General features: G+C 42.8%; 1 protein-coding gene across 3 annotated transcripts in view; it reads left to right on the top strand.

Moving 5' to 3' along the window:
• The window catches only part of TENM2 (teneurin transmembrane protein 2), a 1054259-nt gene that overhangs the window by 701607 nt on the left and 331088 nt on the right, over positions 1–21564 (top strand). For all 3 annotated transcript variants that reach the window (XM_070739470.1, XM_070739471.1, XM_070739472.1), the window contains one exon: positions 7443–7677. In XM_070739470.1, the coding sequence (XP_070595571.1) occupies positions 7443–7677 (235 nt within the window). The remainder of the gene's footprint in view (positions 1–7442; positions 7678–21564) is intronic.

Here is a 21564-nt window from a genome sequence, read left to right as displayed (position 1 = left end):
GGCGTGGGGACGCTGGGTGCCGGGGACACCGAGGAGGGGGTGGACGTCAACTGCGGGCGGGAGGAAAGCGAATGCCACAGGGCTGGGCTCGGCTCCCCCCTCGGCTCCCCCCCTTACCAGCCCCACTGCGGAAGGCTCCATTCTGTTCCCTGAATGGAGACCGCAGGCCACTCAATCGGGCCGGCAGGGAACAGAATGGAGCCTTCCGTGGCGGGGCTGGTAAGGGGGGGAGCCGAGGGGGGAGCCGAGCCCAGCCCCGTGGCATTCGCTTTCCTCCCGCCCGCAGCCGACTGATCATGGGCTCTTTCGCAACCTCGGAGAGCTTCCTGGTTTTCGTGAGCTTTCATGCCCTGGAAGCTCTCCGAGGTTGCGAAGGAGCCCACGATCAGTCTCGGCTGCGGGTGGGAGGAAGGCGAATCCCCCGTGGGCTCCGTTACATCTTCCGCTGCCAGCCAGGCCATGCTGGCGGCAGCGGAACAATCGCTGGCTGTCAACTTTTCTTTTTAAAACTGGGCATGAGCTGACTTGCCTCCCCAGTGCTAAAAAGAAAAGTTGACAGCCAGCGCTGCGACTGACGGAATGCTGAGCCTCCCGTTTTCTCTCCCCCCCCCCCTCGCCCCTTCGCCTCCCTGTGTTCCTAGGAGAAGTGCTGGGGATTGAGGCAAGACAGACCTTCTGCTCCTCACCAGCACTTCTCCTAGGAACACAGGGGGGCGAAGGGGCGAGGGGGCGGAGAGAGAACGGGAAGCTCAGCATTCCGTCAGCCGCAGCGCTGGCTGTCAACTTTTCTTTTTAAAACTGGGCAGGAGCTGACTTGCCTCCCCAGTGCTAAAAAGAAAAGTTGACAGCCAGCGCTGCGACTGATGGAATGCTGAGCCTCCCATTCTGCCCCCCCCACCTCGCCCCTTCCGGTTTCGGCGTTCGGCAACGGAGTCCGGCGCTGGGGCCATGCGGGGCCGCTCATCCAGGGGGGCGTGGACTGGCAAGCGGCAAGCGGCAAGTGATCTGGCGGGAAGACCAAGGGAAGGTTCCTTCAGCCGCCCAACACCTGATCCGCTCCGCAGCGCGGCAACGGGGAAACCCCATCTTCGGCTCCTCGCTGCTTCCGCGCTGCGGAGCAGATCAGCTGTTGGGCGGCTGAAGGAACCTTCCCTTGGTCTTCCCCGCCGCCCACACGCAAACTCCACCATCTGCGCATGTGCGGCCATGAAAAAAATGGCGCACATGCGCAGATGGTGTTTTTACGTCCGCATCCAGTATAACGCGGAAATCGGTTAGCGCGGGAGGTCTTGGAACGTAACCCCCGCGCTAACCGAGGGATCACTGTAATTACTTTATAGAAATCTACTACCCTGTAACCCAACTTTTTGTATTTCTTATGAGATTAGTGTGTCCAGTGGTGGTATTCAATTTTTTTTTATTGTGATTAACATCCAGTGGTGGCATTCATTTTTTTTAACTACTGGTTCTGTGGGCGTGGCTTGGTGGGAATGGCAGGAGTGACTCAAACTCAACCCTGATAAGACGGAGTGGCTGTGGGTTTTGCCTCCCAAGGACAATTCCATCTGTCTGTCCATCACCCTGGGGGGGAACTATTGACCCCCTCAGAGAGAGTCCGCAACTTGGACGTCCTCCTCGATCCACAGCTCACATTAGAGAACAATCTTTCAGCTGTGGCGAGGGGAGCGTTTGCCCAGGTTCGCCTGGTGCACCAGTTGTGGCCCTATTTGGATTGGGAGTCACTGCTCACAGTCACTCATGCCCTCATCACCTCGAGGTTCGACTACTGTAACGCTCTCTACATGGGGCTACCTTTGAAGAGTGTTCAGAAACTTCAGATCGTGCAGAATGCAGCTGTGAGAGCAATCATGGGCTTTCCCAAATATGCCCATGTTACTCCAACACTCCGCAGTCTGCATTGGTTGCCGATCAGTTTCCGGTCACAATTCAAAGTGTTGGTCATTACCTATAAAGCCCTTCATGGCACCGGACCAGGATATCTGCGAGACCGCCTTCTGCCACACGAATCCCAGCGTCGTCTGGAGGGACCCAGAGGAAGAGCCTTCTGTGTGGCGGCTCCGACCCTCTGGAATCAGCTCCCTCCAGAGACATCTCCCCCTGCCAATGTAGTTTTTTGTGCATGATATGACTGTATGTATGTGTTTTATATTGGGGTTCCTTGCTTTTTACATTTTTTAAATGTACCTTTGTTATTTTAGATTCTAACTATTAGATTTGTCATTATATATTGTTTTTATCATTGTTGTGAGTCGCCCCGAGTCTGCGGAGAGGGGCAGCATACAAATCTAATGATAAAATAAAATTAAAAAATAAATAAAGAATATTGTAAAATCTCCATTTCCCCTTATTCCAGGGGAAGGTTACTGTAAAATCCCCATTTCCTCCCAATCAGCTGGGACTCTGGAAGCAGCGAATAGATGGGGGTGAGGCCAGTCAGATGTGGTATTTACCGTTTCTCTGAACTACTCAAAATTTCTACTACCAGTTCTCCAGAACTGGTCAGAACCTGCTAAATCCCACCTCTGGATTTGTCATACTGTAAAAAAAAAAATCTGGTACATTTTGTCTTTATGTCTTAATCCACTTTGTCACTTAAGAAGTCAAGCCACCGAAAGATTTAAAGCATTGTAGCTTTCTTTCATTAGGACATAGAGTATTCTAAACTCCCTTCCCTGATGATGTTGGTAGATTTGTATTTTATTGCTGCTGCTGCTTCTTTATATTGGAGAATATAAAATGATTGAAAACAGCAGCTGCTTTTACACTATACTCTAAATGTGGGGCTTGTGTGTATGTATTGTCTACTCAATGAATGAAACCTGTGAATAATACTTTTTCTGACATCATTTCTTACTTAAATTTGCCATACAAATAAATGTAGTTTTACCACAGGGCATACTTTTATCTAAGGATCTTACAGTCAATCCTTCTCACCCCCGCTTCCATTTTCCCTAGATACAAATTGGCACAATGGTTTAGATCCAGGTAAATGTGTATACAGTTAATTAATGTAATTCTCTCACCAGCCATTATAAAGCTTCACACTTGCTGAATTTTCCTCCATCAGTTTGCAAGATTATTTTTTCCTTAGACTCTGATAAGACAGTTCACCTTATAAGGAGGAACAAATAGGAAGATTAGAGCAAAGGGGAAAGATAGCCCTCTGCATATATTTCTTTTAATGCAAGGGTGCGATTGCTATAATACTCTGATGGTTATTGACTAATTGAAAAACATTTCCCCAATTCAAAAGCTATCAGGCGCTATTGATTTGAGACTTCTTATGCATTGGTGAGTGGGTGAAATTGTAGTTCCTCTCTCAAAATTACAGAATTTGGTCCCTTGAGAAGTCTCTGTACTGAAGGGGTTTTTTTGGGGGTAAATTCAGCAGGGACTCATACAAATAAAATCCGAACTTTTTAACTTGCAACTTGCAAAACAGATTTGTAATAGGTGTGATTAAAAATTTATTTATTTATTTATTTATTATTTATTTATTAGATTTGTATGCCACCCCTCTCCGTAGACTCAGGGCGGCTCACAACAGCAATAGAACAATTCATAACAAATTTAATAATTTAAAAACATTTTTAAAACCCCATTATTAATCAGACATATACAGTGATCCCTCGAGTTTCGCGATCTCGATCTTTGCGAAACGCTATATCGCGATTTTTTCACCCGATGACGTCACTCCCTTCCTTTCTCATCTTTCTTTCTCTCTCTCTTTCTCTATCTTGCTTCTTCCTCTCTCACACTCTCTTCCTCCCTCTCTCATCTCTTTCTTTCCTTCTCTCTCTTTCTCTATCTCTCCCCCTCTTGCTCTCGAGCGGCGGGCGGCACCCAGGGAAGGTTCCTTCGGCCGCCCAGCAGCTGATCTGCTCGGCAACGCAGTAGCAACGAGGAGCCGAAGATGGGGTTTCCCCTTTGCGTGGGCAACGTGGAAACCCCATCTTCGGCTCCTCGCTGCTACTGCGCTGCCGAGCAGATCAGCTGCGGTGGGAGGACAAGCGGACAAGCGGCAGACAAGCAGCGGGTGGAAAAGCGGTGGCCGGACAAGCGGAAAAGCGGCGGGCAGAAAAGCGACGGAAAAGCGGCGGAAAAGCGGCGGCCGGACAAGCGGACAAGCTTGCGTGGGCAACGGGGAAACCCCATCTTCGGCTCCTCGCTGCTACTGCGCTGCCGAGCAGATCAGCTGCGGCGGGCAGACAAGCGGACAAGCGGCGGGCGGACAAGCGGACAAGCGGCGGTCGGAAAAGCGGCGGCCGGACAAGCGGAAAAGCGGCGGAAAAGCGGCGGGCGGAAAAGCGGCGGAAAAGCGGCGGGCGGAAAAGCGGCGGAAAAGCGGCGGGCGGACAAGCGGACAAGCAGCGGACAAGCGGGCGGGCAGGCGGCTCCTCAGCTGCTGGGTCTTCCCAGGTGCGGAAGTAAAAACACCATCTGCGCATGCGCGGCCATGGAAAAAGGGGTGCGCATGCGCAGATGGTGTTTTTACTTCCGCACCACTACATCCCGAAAAATCGATTATCGCGAGGGGTCTTGGAACGGAACCCTCGCGATAATAGAGGGATCACTGTATACAAACATACCATACATAAATTGTATAGGCCCGGGGGAGATATCTCAATTCCCCCATGCCTGGCAGCAAAGGTGGGTTTTAAGGAGTTTACGGAAGGCAAGAAGGGTGGGGACAGTTCTAATCTCTGGGGGGAGCTGGTTCCAGAGACTTGGGGCCACCACATAGAAGGCTCTTCCCCTGGGACCCGCCAAACGGCATTGTTTAGTTGACGGGACCCGGAGAAGGCTAACTCTGTGGGACCTAACCCTGCACACAATCTCCCCCCCCCCCCAATTCCTCGTGCATGAGCACAAGCCTCACTGAAGCCTCACTGAAGCCTCAGACTGAATAAAACAACAAACCAGAAGTTTGGAAAATTGGACTTCCTGTTTGCTTGTTGTGTTGTTTTTCCGCACTCCAGAGCCTTTCCTGAAGCCTCCAGGGGGTGAAAAGGCCTTCACCAAGGCCCCAAATCAGCTGGCTATCACACGCATGCGTGCTGGAGCTGACATAGGGCAACACCTTACGTGCCCTCCGATATGGCTCCGCGTGCCACCTGTGGTACTCATGCCATAAATTCACCATCACAGGTCTAGGGAATGCATCTTCCTATTGTTCCACAAGAGTACAGATCAGTTTAACTATGAACACTTTCCTCAGCTGATATTTTCTGTCACTGTTTGATTCATTAAATACAAAATGTATCTTCAAGTTTCTCAAACTAAACATATATCATTATAATTGTGATTTGCTAATGTTGTTTTTTCTAATTATTGCTCTCTATATAAATTACAAGTTAGTGTAATGATTTAATGTACAATTAATATTTCACTTGTCTGTTATGCTTGGTTTTTTTCTTATATTGCCTATTAATTCATTTTCAGACTGAAATAATATAGAAGTATATGAACATAATAACATTATGTAATTATTCATCTTGGTTGATAGAAAAGAAATTGTTAGACACATTTTATAAGCTTAATAACTTCTGTTTATTTTTCTCTAATACCTGTATGCTTTGTTTTATTTAGTATATTTATGTCTTCCTTTCGTTTGTCATGGAGTAGACATTGCATTTCTGAACAATCATACAAATCTAAATAATAAATAAATTCAAACATCCTGAGGACAGGCATATAACTAATTCAAAAGTTGCAAAACTTCTTACGTCTTCCAGGGGTGGGTTATAACTTGGTTCGCTTCCTCCCACACCACGTGGGCATCCATGTGCAGTGTGGAAAATTTGCAAAAATCTTTTTTTAAAAAAAAGCCAAAAACAAGATGACAGAGCATGCACAATACCGAAAAGTCAGGTTCTGCACATGCGCAGAAGAAAAAATCAGCAAAAATTTCCCCAATTTTTTTTCAAAATAAATTCCCCCAAAAGATGGCAGTGTCTACAGACCATCACTGACCAGAAACCAGAGGTTTCATATGAGGTCTATAGAACCACTGCGATCTGAGAGGAACCTACCTCTGCCTCTTTCATAACTCTGGAAAAGTGGTGAAATATAAAATCTTTCTCTACTGGTTCTGTGGGCATGTCTTATTTTGTGGGTGTGGCTTGGAGGTAAGATGGGTGTAACCTGAGATAGACATGGCTTGGTGGTCTGGTGACTGGGTGGGTATGGCCAACATGTTAAATGTGGTAAAACTCACTTAACAACGCTCTTGCTTAACAACCAAAATTTTGGGCTCAATTATAGTCCTTTCCTTTCCTTTTCTTTCCTTTTCCTCCCTTTCCTTTCCCTTTCCTTCTTTTCCTTTCCTTCCCATCCCATCCCTTTCTTTCTTCTCTCTCTCTCTCCCATCTCCCTCCCTCCCTTCCTACCTACCTACCTAGTTACTTTCCTCCGCCAATTCTCTGTACAAACCACCCACTTTATTTATGCAACAGCGAAGCCCTGCAAGATGATCCAAAGGAGGGAGGGGGATGCTATAGAAAAGGCTACCTTCCACACGTGCCTTCTGTGGTGGCTCCAGGGGGCTTGAGGCTTTGAAGCAGTCCACTGGCTTCCCACCTCGCAACCTGCCTGTTCTCTTTGCTGGTGCTGCCCCTCTCAGCATCTGTGTTTCCACCAAGAGCCACCAACCCATCCACTAGCTGGGCCGGGCTGGACTCCAACCTCAGAAGGCAAGTGGACATGGAGGACAACAAGGAATATCACCCATAAGGCCACTAGGCATAGCAGTGGGGAAGGGAGTAGGCTATGTCCCAACATGCTTACCTGCCTTCCACATGGCCTTTCACTTGCCTGCCTTTGTAAAATGGCCATGGGGATACTGGAGAGGCTGTGTGGAAGGCAGGAAAACATGTTGGGGCAGCAGGCTACAGGGAATGGAATAGAAATGGCAGGCTGGGGTGGTGGGGAGCAGGGCAAACTATGTAGGCCGCAACTTCACAAGCTTACCTGGCAGGCAAATCAGGGGTGCAGCACTTCAGGCAGGCAAGCTGCAGAGCAGAGACTGGGTAGGGCAGGGCGAGCGAGTGAGCAGCAACCAGGGGACTCTTTTGGGGGGATGGCCATCCAGCCATTCCTACTGGTTTGGCAAACCACTACTGCCCGCCATACCAGTATGCACAAACCAGTCTGAATTGGTAACATTTCACCCCTGCTTTGGAACATGTTTAAGGAAATTATTAGTTTCTAATACAAGGAGAGAATGATTGCATAACAAATTATATGACAGCTATTGATTTAAGGGTCAAATGCTGAAATTTATTTATTTATTTTGAAATGCAGTTGTAAATCTACTTACTTGGTAAGAAGAATGTAGTTTTTACCCAAACGTTTAAGACCAGTTGTTTTTTAAACGTTTGGATAATTCCGAGATATTTACTGTTTCTCTTTTTTCTTTCTAGGGCCTTCAAATCATCACAGCCAGTCAACACTGAGACCACCTCTTCCACCACCCCACAATCATACTCTATCACATCATCATTCTTCTGCCAACTCCCTCAACAGGAATTCCTTAACAAATCGGCGAAACCAGATCCATGCACCAGCTCCTGCACCAAATGATTTGGCCACCACTCCTGAATCTGTTCAGTTACAGGATAGCTGGGTGCTGAATAGCAATGTGCCACTTGAGACCAGGTAGAAAACTGATGTTATTTGCAACATGATTTTAATAGCATTCCTTTTTTTAAGAATGGCTTTGAGGCAGTTCATGAGATGAGTTTGTTGAGATTTCTAGAAGGGAAACATTCTTGGGAAAGCATGTTCACATAAGTCATTTTTTTAATTGTTTATTAATTTACAGTATTTGATTTGTTTGATATTCTTATCTCACATAAATGATTCTTGATAGTTTACAATGAAATAGATTAAAAATAAAAATAGTATGTTAAGATAATAATAATAATTAATAATAATAATTTATTGGATTTGTATGCCGCCCCTCTCCGTAGACTCTATTTATATTAAGAGTCTATAAAATAAAAAAACACATAGTAGTTGAGTTTCTTAAATAACTATCAATAAAATCAAATGTCAGGTTTTATTATGCTCCTGGCCACAAGGAGTCTTGATAGTTTACAATGAAATAGATTTAAAAAAATAAAAATAGTATGTTAAGATACTTAATATAAAATAAAAACCACATAGCAGTTGAGTTTCTTAAATAACTATCAATAAAACCAAGTGTCAGGTTTTATTATCCTCCTGGCCACAAAACTTAGGGTCTTGCAAATGACCAGTAGAGTCAGGACTAACTTAATTTCAGGTGAAATTAATTCCACAATCTGAGTGTCATAGCATAAAATACCTTCTTCCTGTAACCACATTACATTTAATTATTCATAAAGAGCCAGGTGCTAAGGATCTGGATATTAATACCTAATGATTTCAATAAAAGAATTTTAAACAAGTTCATTATCATCAAGAGGACTTTGCAATTTTTCACCTTATTTGAACTGAACTGATAAAAAGAGCCAATTCTGCTAAATAATAATGCTGTACATTTTAATATAATGTAACCAAAATCAGAATTTTTAATATGTAGATTTATTTAATTAGTTGATAAATTCAAGTTATCCTTATTGCATACATATGTATTTGTCAGACGTATTCTGTATACCTAACAAATAAAATTCTTGTCACATATTCTATTCCAAAGCACAGGAAGGTGTTACAAGAGTATACTCACTAGTCACTAAGTGTTACTAATATATTATGCATCTTGGTTTCTTCTGAGGTAATAAATAGACTAATTTGAAAGTAAATATTTTGGAAACCTGAAAAAAAAATCACTGATTCAAGACAGATCAAAGTATAATTTTAACTATTTAAATATATTTTTTAAAAATACTATTATTAATTTTTGCATTTTACTACTTCTTAAATTTCAGAGTCTGCTTATAAATGCATCAAAATATGCATTTATTGCTGTGGATGGGTGCATTGGTCTTTGAACAGGTTTTATCCAGAGTGTGTCAAGTGGATATTAGGGACAGATTAATAAACCTACCATAGGTTCTGTGACTTATATTATAAAACATGTAAAAAAGTTAAATCATAACTTCTTACTTATTATTTTATTTCACTCCCAGTATGTAAAAACCTAGCACATTTAAAAATATTGATTAGGGGAATAAAAGAAATCAAAATGAGAACATAGATACCTGGTTTGTACAGAATTTATTGTGTATTGTTAATAGTGTTATTAACACTGACTTGTAGTCTCTCCAAAGCTTTCAGATCATTTTTATCTAGTTACCCATCCAGAAATGTTGGACATTCAATATGTATCCTGTTACTTTTAGAAATTAAGGAGATTTTTTTTCTTCATTAATAAGGTGGTGTTCAGTAGATTTGAGCCTGGTTCATGAAGACCTTTGAAAGTTGAGAACACGATCCAAAAGACAGTGAAAGCAAAATGAAAATAGAAGAAAAAGAAAGATTTATAGTAACAGAACATCAGCTCTGCTACATAATTTTCCTGAGCATAATTCTTTGACTCAAGAAGGTTGTAAGAGATAAGCATATTTTGGCCAGTTGCCTAGACCTTATTCATTGCTGCTGCCAAATTTGCTGAGAATAAGTCAGTGAAGATGTGTTGCTTAATCTTGAATACTATGGTGAATCTAGCATTTATTGCTGAGAATTGCATTGATAAAAATCCTTTGTTTGGACGCACTGAATCTTTGAAGTTTTTCATTTCCTAAACTAGATGGAAAAAGGGTATAAAGCACTTAGCTATTTCAGAATTATATGGATTTTTACTTATGTATAGAAACAGTCTAGCTGTCTCTAAGATTTGGTGTGAAACTGAGGTTTAAGTTAATATGTTTTCCTCAAACCATATTCTTGAATTTTCCTTGATCGTAACTATAGAATCCTTGAAGTTTTAAAATATTTAGTGGTAAAGGTCTAAGGCCATGATGTGTGCCACAGGTGACACGTGGAGTCATATCCGAGGGCACGCATGGCATTTCCCTGTCAGCTCCAGCATGCATCATGCACTGGCCAGATAATTTCTTTCTTCTGGAAAAGGTCAGCAGCTCTTGCACCACCACCTGCACCACTTGCTGGGAGCTTGTCTGGAAAGGAAAAAAAACCCACAGCTGAATTAGGTGGGATTCATCCCACCCAGGTCCCTCTGAATGGGTTGCCCTATGTAGCCTCCCCGCTGAACTACTACAATGTTCACCAACTCAAAAGGAGCCTGCCTTCTGATCTCTTGCGAGTGCCCACTCTTTCCTACATGAACAAGCTGGGGGTATGAAAAGCACTTCTTCTCTAGTGCATGTTGTTACCAGCTCTGTGCCCCCCTCTCAAAACCTACAAGATGCCACTACCCAGAGCCACCGGCCACTACCTGGGTGTAGAGGGGGTAATAAAAAGCATTCAGGTAGAGGGGAAGAACTTTTTATGCTCCCAGCTTGTTTGCTGCAGAAAGATGGGCTCCTTTTGGTGGGTGATCAATGTCAGATCTCACAATTCAATGTGGAGGCTATATAGGGAGACCCATTCGGAGGGTCTTGGGTGGAGCAAGTCCTACTTAATTCAGCTGCATTTTTTTTTCCTTTCCAGACCAGCTCCAAAGAAACGGTGCAGGCGACGGTGCAAGATATTTCTGCACAGCTTGTTTGGAGCTGATCTGGACAGGAAAAAAGACTCTGGCAGGGAGGGAGGAAAACCCCAGCCTGCTGTTCCTGCTGCCTCCACCACTTCATGCCTGGTGGTGGCAGTTCTCACACTGTTACTTTTCTGGCAGCTGTGATAAATGGTTAGAGGCATGCTGGCCAGAAATGCTCCCTTAGAAGAAGTGTAGCACCAAAGTTTTCTGGTGTAAATGGCCCTGTTGGACACTACCAGAGCACGAGGCTGGTGGGAGAATGAACAGCAGTGGTGGCAGATGGTTTGCGCTGGCAAAGTTTGGTGCAGGAGGCTTTCAAGGACCAAAACAGGCTGGGGGCTTGCGTGATTGGTTCATGAGTGAGAAAGTGGACGTGTATGGGGGGAAAGTCATGCCTGCATGCAGGGGTGGGCAGCAGGCAGGAGGGGTGGAATGCACTTCCACCAGCAGAAATGAAGCTGCATGCCCAGCTCCAGCTGACCCGGTGGCAGTCACTTCCTGGATTACCGGTCTCGGCTGGGCTCTCCTTTTCCCCCCTGCTGCTGCTGCTGCTGGGTCTGCGCTCCTTGCTTTTTTCCTCTTTTCTCCTTCCTGGCCTTGAATGAGGTTCCCTCTCTCCTGCCCGGCTCCCCTCCAGCCTCACGCAGCCACCTTCTGAGGCCAGGAAGGAGGAAAGAGGAAAAAAGTGACAATTCAATTTTTCAATTCAATTTATTAGATTTGTATGCCGCCCCTCTCCGAAGACTCGGGGCGGCTCACAACAGTAATAAAAACAGTATAACAATGGAACAAATCTAATAATAAAATATATAAAAACCTCAACAATTAAACAATTAAGACAAGCGTGCAGCAGCAGAGAAAAAAAGGAGAGCTGAGCCGCGCCGCACCAAAGCTGTCTGGGCTGCCGTCTCTTTCCCCTTGCAAAGCCCTCACTCCGCCCACAGCTGAGATGAAAAGGCATTGTGCGGCAATAATAACCATGTAACTCTCCCTCGGCTTTCCAATATTTTTAAATCCCCCCCCCTCCCATCCTCCTCCTCCTCCTTGGAAAGCGGCAGGGAGACCAGCACCGGCAGGAGTTGCAGGGGGCCCTTTTCCTCCTCCCTCTTTTCCTAACAGCTGATTAGCACCTGTTCGCCTACTACCCAGCCTTTGGCGGGGGGCACCCCAGGAAAGAGAGTGGGGGAAACACAAAGCAAATTGTCACCCCAGCGAACGACATTGGTGAGGTTGTAAGCTGAGGACTTAACAGTTCACTTGAATGATGACAATTGTTCAAGCCATTCCCACCTGGTCACATGGCCAGCAAGCCATACCCACAAAATAAGTCACACCCACAGTGTGGCAGCAAAAATTTTGGCAGCCCATTACTGCCCGCATGCACAGGTGGGGCACGCATTGCATTGTGCGTGATATCTCAGGTTCACATACACACTCTTTTGGAATACAACCAGAAAAAGCTTTGCCACCACTGATCTAAGGTATAATCACATCTTAATTTTATTCAGAAATAAAATAGAGGGACTTTGGGCTGTATACTGATAAAATATTAAAACATTAAAAACAATACAGTACAGTACATACAATTTTAAAAAGCAGAGATGAATTTAAAAGTTTGTGTGAAAGTGAATTAAAGGTGGGAGAGAGTCCTAACTAGTTCCATGATTTTGTACTCCTATGTGAGCCCTAAACAAAAAAGTTGTTTTCACATCTTTTCATAAGACCAGGAGGGTCTTTACCTCCCAGAAGGGAGAATGTTCCAGAGGGCAGGCACAATGACTGAAAATTCTCTTTACTTGGACCCTCCATTTGAAATTATTTAACACACAGCATCCATAATGTATCTTCCCCTCCTGACGTGGGTCAGGCTGATGTAATGAGACAATTATTGTCCTGAGAAAAGAAGGAAAAAATGAAATTGTTTGCTGCTACTTCCTAACTTTCTACAGGCAGCAAAAAGAAGTTTTCCTTCTATTGCAGGGCTGTCAAACTTAAGGCTCCAGGGCTAGATGTGGGCCACTGGGTGTTTAGATCTGGGTTGTGGGACGCCTTGGAAACAGTGAAGAACTGGCATACAATACTTCCATTAACGAAAACGGAGCTTGGGAGGGTTGCATGCAGCCAAACTCTGTTTTCTCTGGCAGATGGTTACAGGAGGCTGTTGCAGCCAAAAAAGGAATTTGGGAGCCCATTTTCACCGGTAGATCTCTCAGTCCACCACAGGTGCCCTCAACATGAGTGACATCGAGCTAGCCATGCCCATTCTGCCCGTGCCTCCCCGCAGCTCCCCCCCCCCAAAGTCAAGCACAACTCTGATGCGGCCCTCAGTGAAGTCAAGTTTACCCTGCTCGATTACAATGATGCTGTGTATACATTATAATCTTGGTGGTAAATGTATTGATACCTTTCAATCTTTTCTTCCTCTCTCTGCCTATACTTTGTCACTTGCTCATATCTGCTGAATGACAAACATCCAGCTTCTCTTTCTTTAAAATTTGAAATGAAATTGGATATAAACAGAATGATCACTTTTATGAAAATAGCAGAACCCTTTTTCACAGAACAATAAATTTAATAACAAGCAAGCAAACAGATAAAAAAATTTCTTCGTTGTATTGTTCAGGTTTTTTGAATGTCATCCCAGATAGATTTTTCCACCCATATTGTCTAAGAATAAAAAAAAAAGATATATCTCTTTCTACTTTAGCAAATGTCAATAAACTTTAATAAAATTTATTTATTTTTCCTATGAATCACTAAATTTATATCAGCCAATTCTTGATCCATAATTTCCCTTGTCTTTTTGGGACAATTTCAGCCTATATATTTTCATCAGAGAAGCAGAGAAACAACTGAACCCTTTCACCTGAAATTTTGCTTTATGGCTTTAACTTATTGAATTGACATTCTATTCCCAGATGACCATAATGTTTCACGTTGCACTGCACTTTAATTTAGCAGTTTCCTTAGCCTTCCTTGAAATGTGGCAGCTTATTAATCTCAATATGGGGCTTCTTCATATATACAGCCTACTTACAAAATATGCTGCCCATTTATTACAAAAAAGACTTTTCTATTTTGATTATGATCTGCAACTTTTTTCTCTCCTTGTTAACAAAGAATAATGCAATTGTACAGTATATAAGCTCTCCCTGGATATTTAGAGTTTGAAGTTTTAAACTGTTCAGTGTCATCTTAGTAATAAGATATGTACTTCCCCCTAGGTAATGCAAAATGATAACGTAAGGAAACATGATTTTTCCATCACCATGTATTTTGTTTTGATTTGTTAGAATTCCTTGGGAAAATAAAACTTGTTCTTATGGAAGATAAATTATATTATGAGTAAAAGTGATACGAATATGTCAAGACACTTTCATTATTTCAGTAGCTTCTTGCTGCAGCTTTAATATTAGGTGCAGAACTCTGTTATATGGCATTTTATATGGAGATCATATGAGCAAGTAAACTGAGTCAGCAGTTGTTTAAAGAAGGTCAGTTTTAACCCAAAACAGATATACTGTATTATACAAATGCAGAAGAGAACCAAGAGCTAGCAGGGAGAGAGGTGTTTAGGGTGACTAAAGCATCCTCCTTCATACCACAAAATTCTTGAGGCCCCCAAGTGTTGAACAGGTACAAGATAGTTAGGTTGGCTTAGATATTCCCAGTTTTGAGTAACTGTCTCATGTAAGTTTACTCCAATTTGGGAAATAACATTATTTAAAATGTTCATACATATTCACAAGCAAGCAAGCAAGCAACATGTAGTGAAAGGCTTATAGTTTGTGTTTGATGAACTTGTGTGTTGTTAGCTGCTCTGTTTTGGACATTAATCTGCTTAATTGTATGCAATTGGTTCTCAAGGGAGAGAATCAGTGAAGGGCTATCAAAAATTTTACTACCACACTATAGGCGTGGCTTATGCAGGTCGCCCTGCATTTGCCCCGGAAGTGGAGTAAAGACGCTGAGACATTGTATGGATTAAATATAGGGTCACTTTATTAAATTAACATAAATTTAAATAACGTAACTTTAAATATGTAAATTTAAATATTTAAATTCAACTATAACTAAGGACCTGCAGAGGCCAAAAACTAACAGGGCAGAAATTCCTGCCAGAACCTTCCTTGGCAACATTGGGCATAACTCCTTGCTGAACCAGGTGAAGATAGCCACCTTCACCTGGATCTGAGCCACGCTCCTTTGGCGTGTGGGAGGAGCTCGCCCTCCAAACCCCCAAGGGAAATTGGATCCGGTGAGTCCCATGGACATCCTCTCTACAACGACGTTGTGATAACCTCTAGTTCCTGGAGAGAGGCGGTCCATCACCTTTTAAAAAGATGCCCAAAGGAGCATGCACGATCGCTTCTACTGCCCATTTCCGCCCCTAACCTGCCAACCCCAGTGACCAAAGGGAAGCCTAAATCTAAGATCTATGGGCGCCGCACCCCCTAACCATTCCATCCGTACCGTCAGTGTGGAATAGGCGAAAAAACGGCTGCCTCTAAAGGAGAGGCCGCAAAAAATTCCTATTCGGCCCCAAAGCGACCTCTTTCAGACACACTGTTGACATTCCCCAAGCAAGGAGGAGGTCCTATTCGGATCGCCTTTAAGTAGGACGATCTAGGACCTCCCCCTGGGCCCAGCAAGCAGCGCGCTACTTGGCGCCCTGCCAAAAGCCGAACTTCCGGTTTTCACCGAAAACCAGAAGTTCGGGGCTCCGTAGAGCCGATATCAGCGTTGCCCTGCTCTGGGGGCAATTTCAGCCGGTGGTTTAAGCCCCCGGTCGTGCATTTGCTTTCAACATCTTTCAGTGCAAATTGGGTGTTCTGGGATGGAGCTCCATTTTCGCTACCCCACTGCATTTCCCCCCATCTGGGCAGTAGCCCACCCCTGGAGAGAATGTTTACTTCAAAAGAACAGCAAATCATTCTGTGGTAGGAATGCACCAGACCACCCCTTTATTAGTTGCTTTTTAGCTTGAAACATGTTTTTCTTTCGCAAGAATCTCTCATCTTTTCCAGTTTGCTTGGCTCAGTTTGCAGGAGATCAAATTATTAAGGTGCGTGTTGAATGTCCCAATACACAGTATTTAATTTAAGTAATATGATTTGAGATAGAGTAGAAAAAGCAATGTAGAGTAGAGAAAGGGATGCGGCGGTTCAGTAGCTAAGACCCTGAGCTTGTTGATCAAAAAGTCGGCAGTTCAGCAGTTTGAATAACTAGTGCTGCATAACAGAGTGAGCTTCCTTTACTTGTCCCAGTTTCTGCCAACCGAGTAAGTAGAAAGCACGTAGGGAGCACTTAGCAGGAAGGTAACAGCACTCTGTGTAGCTTCGGCATTTAGTCATGTGGGCCACAAGACCATGGAGACATCTTTGGACAACGCTGGCTCCTTGGCTTAGAAATGGATATGAACACCACCCCTAGAGCCGGAAACAACTAGCACACGTTTGTGTGGGAACCTTTACCTTAGCGAAAGCAGTTGTCCATTTAAAGACATTGATACTTTTGGCAGAGTTTTCATGAAAGCTAAAATGATGGCACTATATTTTTACATGCAAGTTTACTTCATTATTTCCCTATATTAAGCTCTTTTGTGATGAAAACTACAGTTGGGGCCATTTCAAGGTGTCAATCAAATGGCTTATAAATTAGGGCAGCCCAAAACGCAATTATATATTTTCTTTGAAATAGTATCTGTCAGAAATTGCACAATGTCCTAATGCCAGTTCTGAAGTCTGTGTGGTGTTATTTATATTAGTATAAATTAAGTCTGCATTACTGTAATTAGCAATTCTTTCATCTGGACGGAAAGAAAAGTTTAAATAGCAAGATAATTTAGGGCTATTCTTGAATGGTTCAAGAACATGTTCCTTTCATTTGCCAGCCAGAAGTGATTTGTGTATTTTTAAAATATTTGTTACTTAATGCAATGAATTTTAGATTATTGGCAGTTCCTTAGGTCTAGGCTAGAATTTATAAAGATAGCATCTTTTAGCAAAAATGTTATATTGCCCACATATAAGGACAATTAGCAGAATATATGACTGAGACAGTCACTCTTTATCAACCTAAAGTAAATTACCAAAAATCTGTTAAGACATAAAGTAGAATGCCCCAACGATGTAATAAATAAAATGTATAATGTTGATAAAATGAGAACATTATGGGCCAATTTAGGACAATTTTATAGCCTTTTAAAAAGGTTGGGTTATAAATGACAGCAATAAAATTTATATACATGGTTAAACAGTATAATGTATATCTAGCAATGTATAGCAATGTACAGTGATCTCTCGGTTAGCGCGGGGGTTACGTTCCAAGACCTCCCGCGCTAACCGATTTCCGCGTTATAGTGGATGCGGAAGTAAAAACCACCATCTGCGCATGTGCACCATTTTTTTCATGGCCGCACATGCGCAGATGGTGGAGTTTGCGTGTGGGCGGAGGGGAAGACCAAGGGAAGATTCCTTCAGCCGCCCAACAGCTGATCTGCTCCGCAGCGCGGAAGCAGCGAGGAGCCGAAGATGGGGTAAAGGCAAAGGGGAAACCCCATCTTCGGCTCCTCGCTGCTGCCGCGCTGCGGAGCGGATCAGGTGTTGGGCGGCTGAAGGAACCTTCCCTTGGTCTTCCCGCCAGATCACTTGCCGCTTGCCGCTTGCCAGTCCACGCCCCCCTGGATGAGCGGCCCCGCATGGCCCCAGCGCCGGACTCCGAACGCCGAAACTGGAAGGGGCGAGGTGGGGGAGAGTCTGACGGAATGCGACTGACGGAATGCTGAGCCTCCCGTTTTCTCTCCCCCCCCCCTCGCCCCTTCGCCTCCCTGTGTTCCTAGGAGAAGTGCTGGTGAGCAGCAGAAGGTCTGTCTTGCCTCAATCCCCAGCACTTCTCCTAGGAACACAGGGAGGCGAAGGGGCGAGGGGGGGGGAGAGAAAACGGGAGGCTCAGCATTCCGTCAGTCGCAGTGCTGGCTGTCAACTTTTCTTTTTAGCACTGGGGAGGCAAGTCAGCTTCTGCCCAGTTTTAAAAAGAAAAGTTGACAGCCAGCGATTGTTCCGCTGCCGCCAGCATGGCCTGGCTGGCAGCGGAAGATGTAACGGAGCCCACGGGGGATTCGCCTTCCTCCCACCCGCAGCCGAGACTGATCGTGGGCTCCTTCGCAACCTCGGAGAGCTTCCAGGGCATGAAAGCTCACGAAAACCAGGAAGCTCTCTGAGGTTGCGAAGGAGCCCACGATCAGTCGGCTGCGGGCGGGAGGAAAGCGAATGCCACGGGGCTGGGCTCGGCTCCCCCCTCGGCTCCCCCCCTTACCAGCCCCGCCGCGGAAGGCTCCATTCTGTTCCCTGCCGGCCCGATTGAGCGGCCGGCGGTCTCCATTCAGGGAACAGACGTCCACCCCCTCCTCGGAGTCCCCGGCACCCAGCGTCCCCACGCCGCCTCCACCTCCCGGTAATGCGCCCGACCTCTGCCTCTCTCTTTCTCTCTCATATACCACGCCGGCAACAGGGAGAGAAAGAGAGAGAGAACTAGCGTGGACTCATTTTTTATTTTTTAATATTTTATTTTTTTAATTAATATTTTTTGAAAAACCGCGTTGCAGCGTTTCGCGCTAATCGAGAACGCGCAAATCGAGGGATCACTGTATATCTACAGGTATATCCTTTGGTGTTTATCAGGTCCTGTTCTCCCACTGTATTTTAAATTTTTAATAAAAAACAAACAAACAGGATGGCAAGCATAACATATCAGACCCTCAGGCATTCTTAAGAAATGAAAAATGGGTCGCTACCACCTAGTTCTTGTTTAGAAATAAAGCATTTGTCCAGAAACAATAGAAAGGCAAGCAAAGGAGTTTAGAAACATTGTGGGCAACCTGGGGGGGAAGCAGAAAACTATCTCACCAATTTGTCTTCAGGTAAATGAAAATGTTTGACTCAACATGGCCACTGTTACAAACATCTTGTTAATAGGCAATTCCCATGGCAACTATTGTATAAGAGTCCTTGTGTGTGCAAATTTGAAATGTGCCTATAAATCCAAAAAAGCTGGTTATCACTGATTTTTTTTTAAAAAATCCTCTACAGTAGAGTGGGTATGTTGCTGCTCTCAAGAACATACTGAACATTAATTCTCATTTTTCAGTATAGAGCTGGACTTTCAAGAGTGCTAGATAAAACAAATTATAAAGTCCCTGAACAAATTCAGAAGCCATAGAATATGAGGATAGACTCTACTGTACATTAATAAGCTTCTGAAAAACATGAAACAAAGCTTTGAAATGTACACAATTTTCAAATTATAAAGTTCTTTCAAATATCCCCTCAGGGACCAATGTACAATTATAAGAGCTCTGGAACAAAGAGTAAGTACTACAGTGGTGAATTCTACTTAAATGAAATGTTCATGATAACAGTGTAAAAAAGGGATGCTAACAACTCCAAAACTATGTCTGCAAGTTTCATGAAACTTATGTGAGTATGACAGATGAAATTTAATACAAGCAAGTTCAAAGTTAAAAATATTTCTGGCAAAGCAATATATAAGTTTCATGTAATGCAGTATGAGCCAGTAGTGATTGATCAGAAAAGGATGAACGGTTTCAATGCAATCGGTGCTTGCTGTTAAAGGGAGGGGGAAGTTATTAAAGTAGGTGGACTGCAAGCATTTTAAATGAATTAATTTCATGCTTTAGATCAGGAGTGTCAAACTGGCAGCCTGTGGGGCCAGATGTGTCATGCACAGGCCATGCCCACCCCAGCTCCGCAAAAAAGTCACAATATGTCACATGGTGCAATCAACTTTGAAAACCATGCTTTATATCATTGGGAAAGAAAGCGAAAACTCTATAATTATCAATTTGTATTTAATAATGCATAGGCGAGGATGCACATTGAGGATGCTAAGAATGAAAAGGAAGGGCGGGAAGAGAAGGAAGGAAGGAAGGAAGGAAGGAAGGAAGGAAGGAAGGAAAGAAGGAAGGAAAAATACTGATGTTTCCTTGAAGACTAATAGCCTTGAAGAACTAATGATGCTAGGGATCTTCTCACTCTACCCCCTCTTCCCTTTCTTGTCAAGTTATCTCTTTCTCCAGCCTCAGTTTCATCAATTTTTTCTCTTTCTTGTTCCTTTTCATGTGTTGTGTTGCCTTACTCTTATCACTCTGTATTTCACACTGCTAAATATACAATAAAGCTGAAAAAGGTTTAAAAAATAGTGGGGACAATCAGTTTAATTATGTGTGAAACAGAATGATAGAGTAGGGTAACCTTCATTTTCAAGATTGAAGACAGATGCCTTAAAGGCTATTGCATTGACAACATGCAAGAAAGTTCTTAAGGAACGATGAAAAGAAAGCAGGCTCAGAAGAAAGCTTTCTATGAAGGTTAGGATTAGGGGTTAGTAGTATTAGTAATTTTTCTCTTTACTAATTGGGCTCAGATGAACAGCAGAAAGGAGAAAGCAAGAACAGTGTCTTTATTTTCTGGACCATTTTCCTATTCCCCTTGTGACAAATTGAATGTATCTTTTTGACCATTTTTATACCCAGAATACTGGACCAGGTAAGATATTTGGCTGTTCCAGTAGGGCTATGTTACCCAAAACTACATGCAGTATTAAGACATTTTGATTTCTGGTTCAGTTAGATTAAAAAAACATAAAAACCAGACATCTGCTCTAAATTTATGTTTCTTTTTTTAAAAAAAATTATTTATTTATTTATTTCATTCATTCATTCATTCATTCATTCATTCATTCATTCATTCATTCATTCATTCATTGGACTTATATAAAAAAGAAACCTTAAAGTCTACTTCAATAAGTTCCTCCTAGCCTGGTTTTTTTTTTAGTTTTAAGACCACCTATCTATAAAACATAAGAAGGCTTTAGGGGTATTGCATAGTACTTATCTGATGCTTCTCTTCCACTTTTTTTTTAAAAAAAAGTATTTTAAAAGTGTTTATATTCCCTCACATCAGCTGCTGTTCTAAATTGTGTGGGAAGCAATTAAAAAAGAAACAAGTACAGAGCTCTGAAATATCTTCAGGCATTTTATGATATTATGACTAAGGTACTTAAAAATATGTGTGCCCATAAACCTAAAAGATATGTTGCCAATTTTCATATTTAATAATATATCTTTCAGAAATGTATAGAGAAAAAATAATTTCTAATGTAGGAAGAGGGAATATCCAGCTGCCACATTTGCAACTTTTCCCTCAACTTGCTTGGAATAGTGTGCTTATTTTTTGTAACCAACATCTGCTCTTGTTTGATATAACATCTAGCTAAGCCCTGATTGAAATAAAAAGTTCAACATAGAATATATTTAGGTTTAGGTCTTATTTGACACATTGGTCAATTGACAAATCAAAGATTATTGAATAACCTGTAATGTGGCAGTAATTCAATACTGTGAAGTGCTCCAAGGAGCCTAAATCCTAATAAAAGTTAAAGGATTGGCCAGTTGCCTACTTAACACATGTTACTTTACAAATGGAACAATTTTTTTAAAAAAAATAGTCTTTGGCGATCCTCAAATTTCATGCTAAAATCTATACATAATCATTCACTTTTACATTTCTTTTATAAATAAAAAGTAATTTCATCATTTTATAAATATTTTAGCAATTACCAACATGATTAAAATGTCCTTTTTGGGTTTTTTTTTTTAAAGTAAGCTATTTTTAAACAGAGGTGTTGTTGGGTTTTTTAAAAAACCATGCTTAACTATTGAATGGATTGAATTTTATTTTTTGTTTAGTCAAATATTAAACCCATTGACTTGCTGGCTTATTTAAAATAGTTGTTTTAAATCTGATTATTTAAAATAGTTGTTTTAAATCTGATAGAATGCTTTGTACCATTGCTTTAATTAAAAAATTCCCCTGCTAACTGAG

This window comes from Erythrolamprus reginae, chromosome 2 (assembly GCF_031021105.1).
Source record: "Erythrolamprus reginae isolate rEryReg1 chromosome 2, rEryReg1.hap1, whole genome shotgun sequence".
NCBI lineage: Eukaryota > Metazoa > Chordata > Lepidosauria > Squamata > Dipsadidae > Erythrolamprus > Erythrolamprus reginae.
Note: the sequence above shows the minus strand (reverse complement) of the source record. Positions and strands in the feature narration are given on the sequence as shown.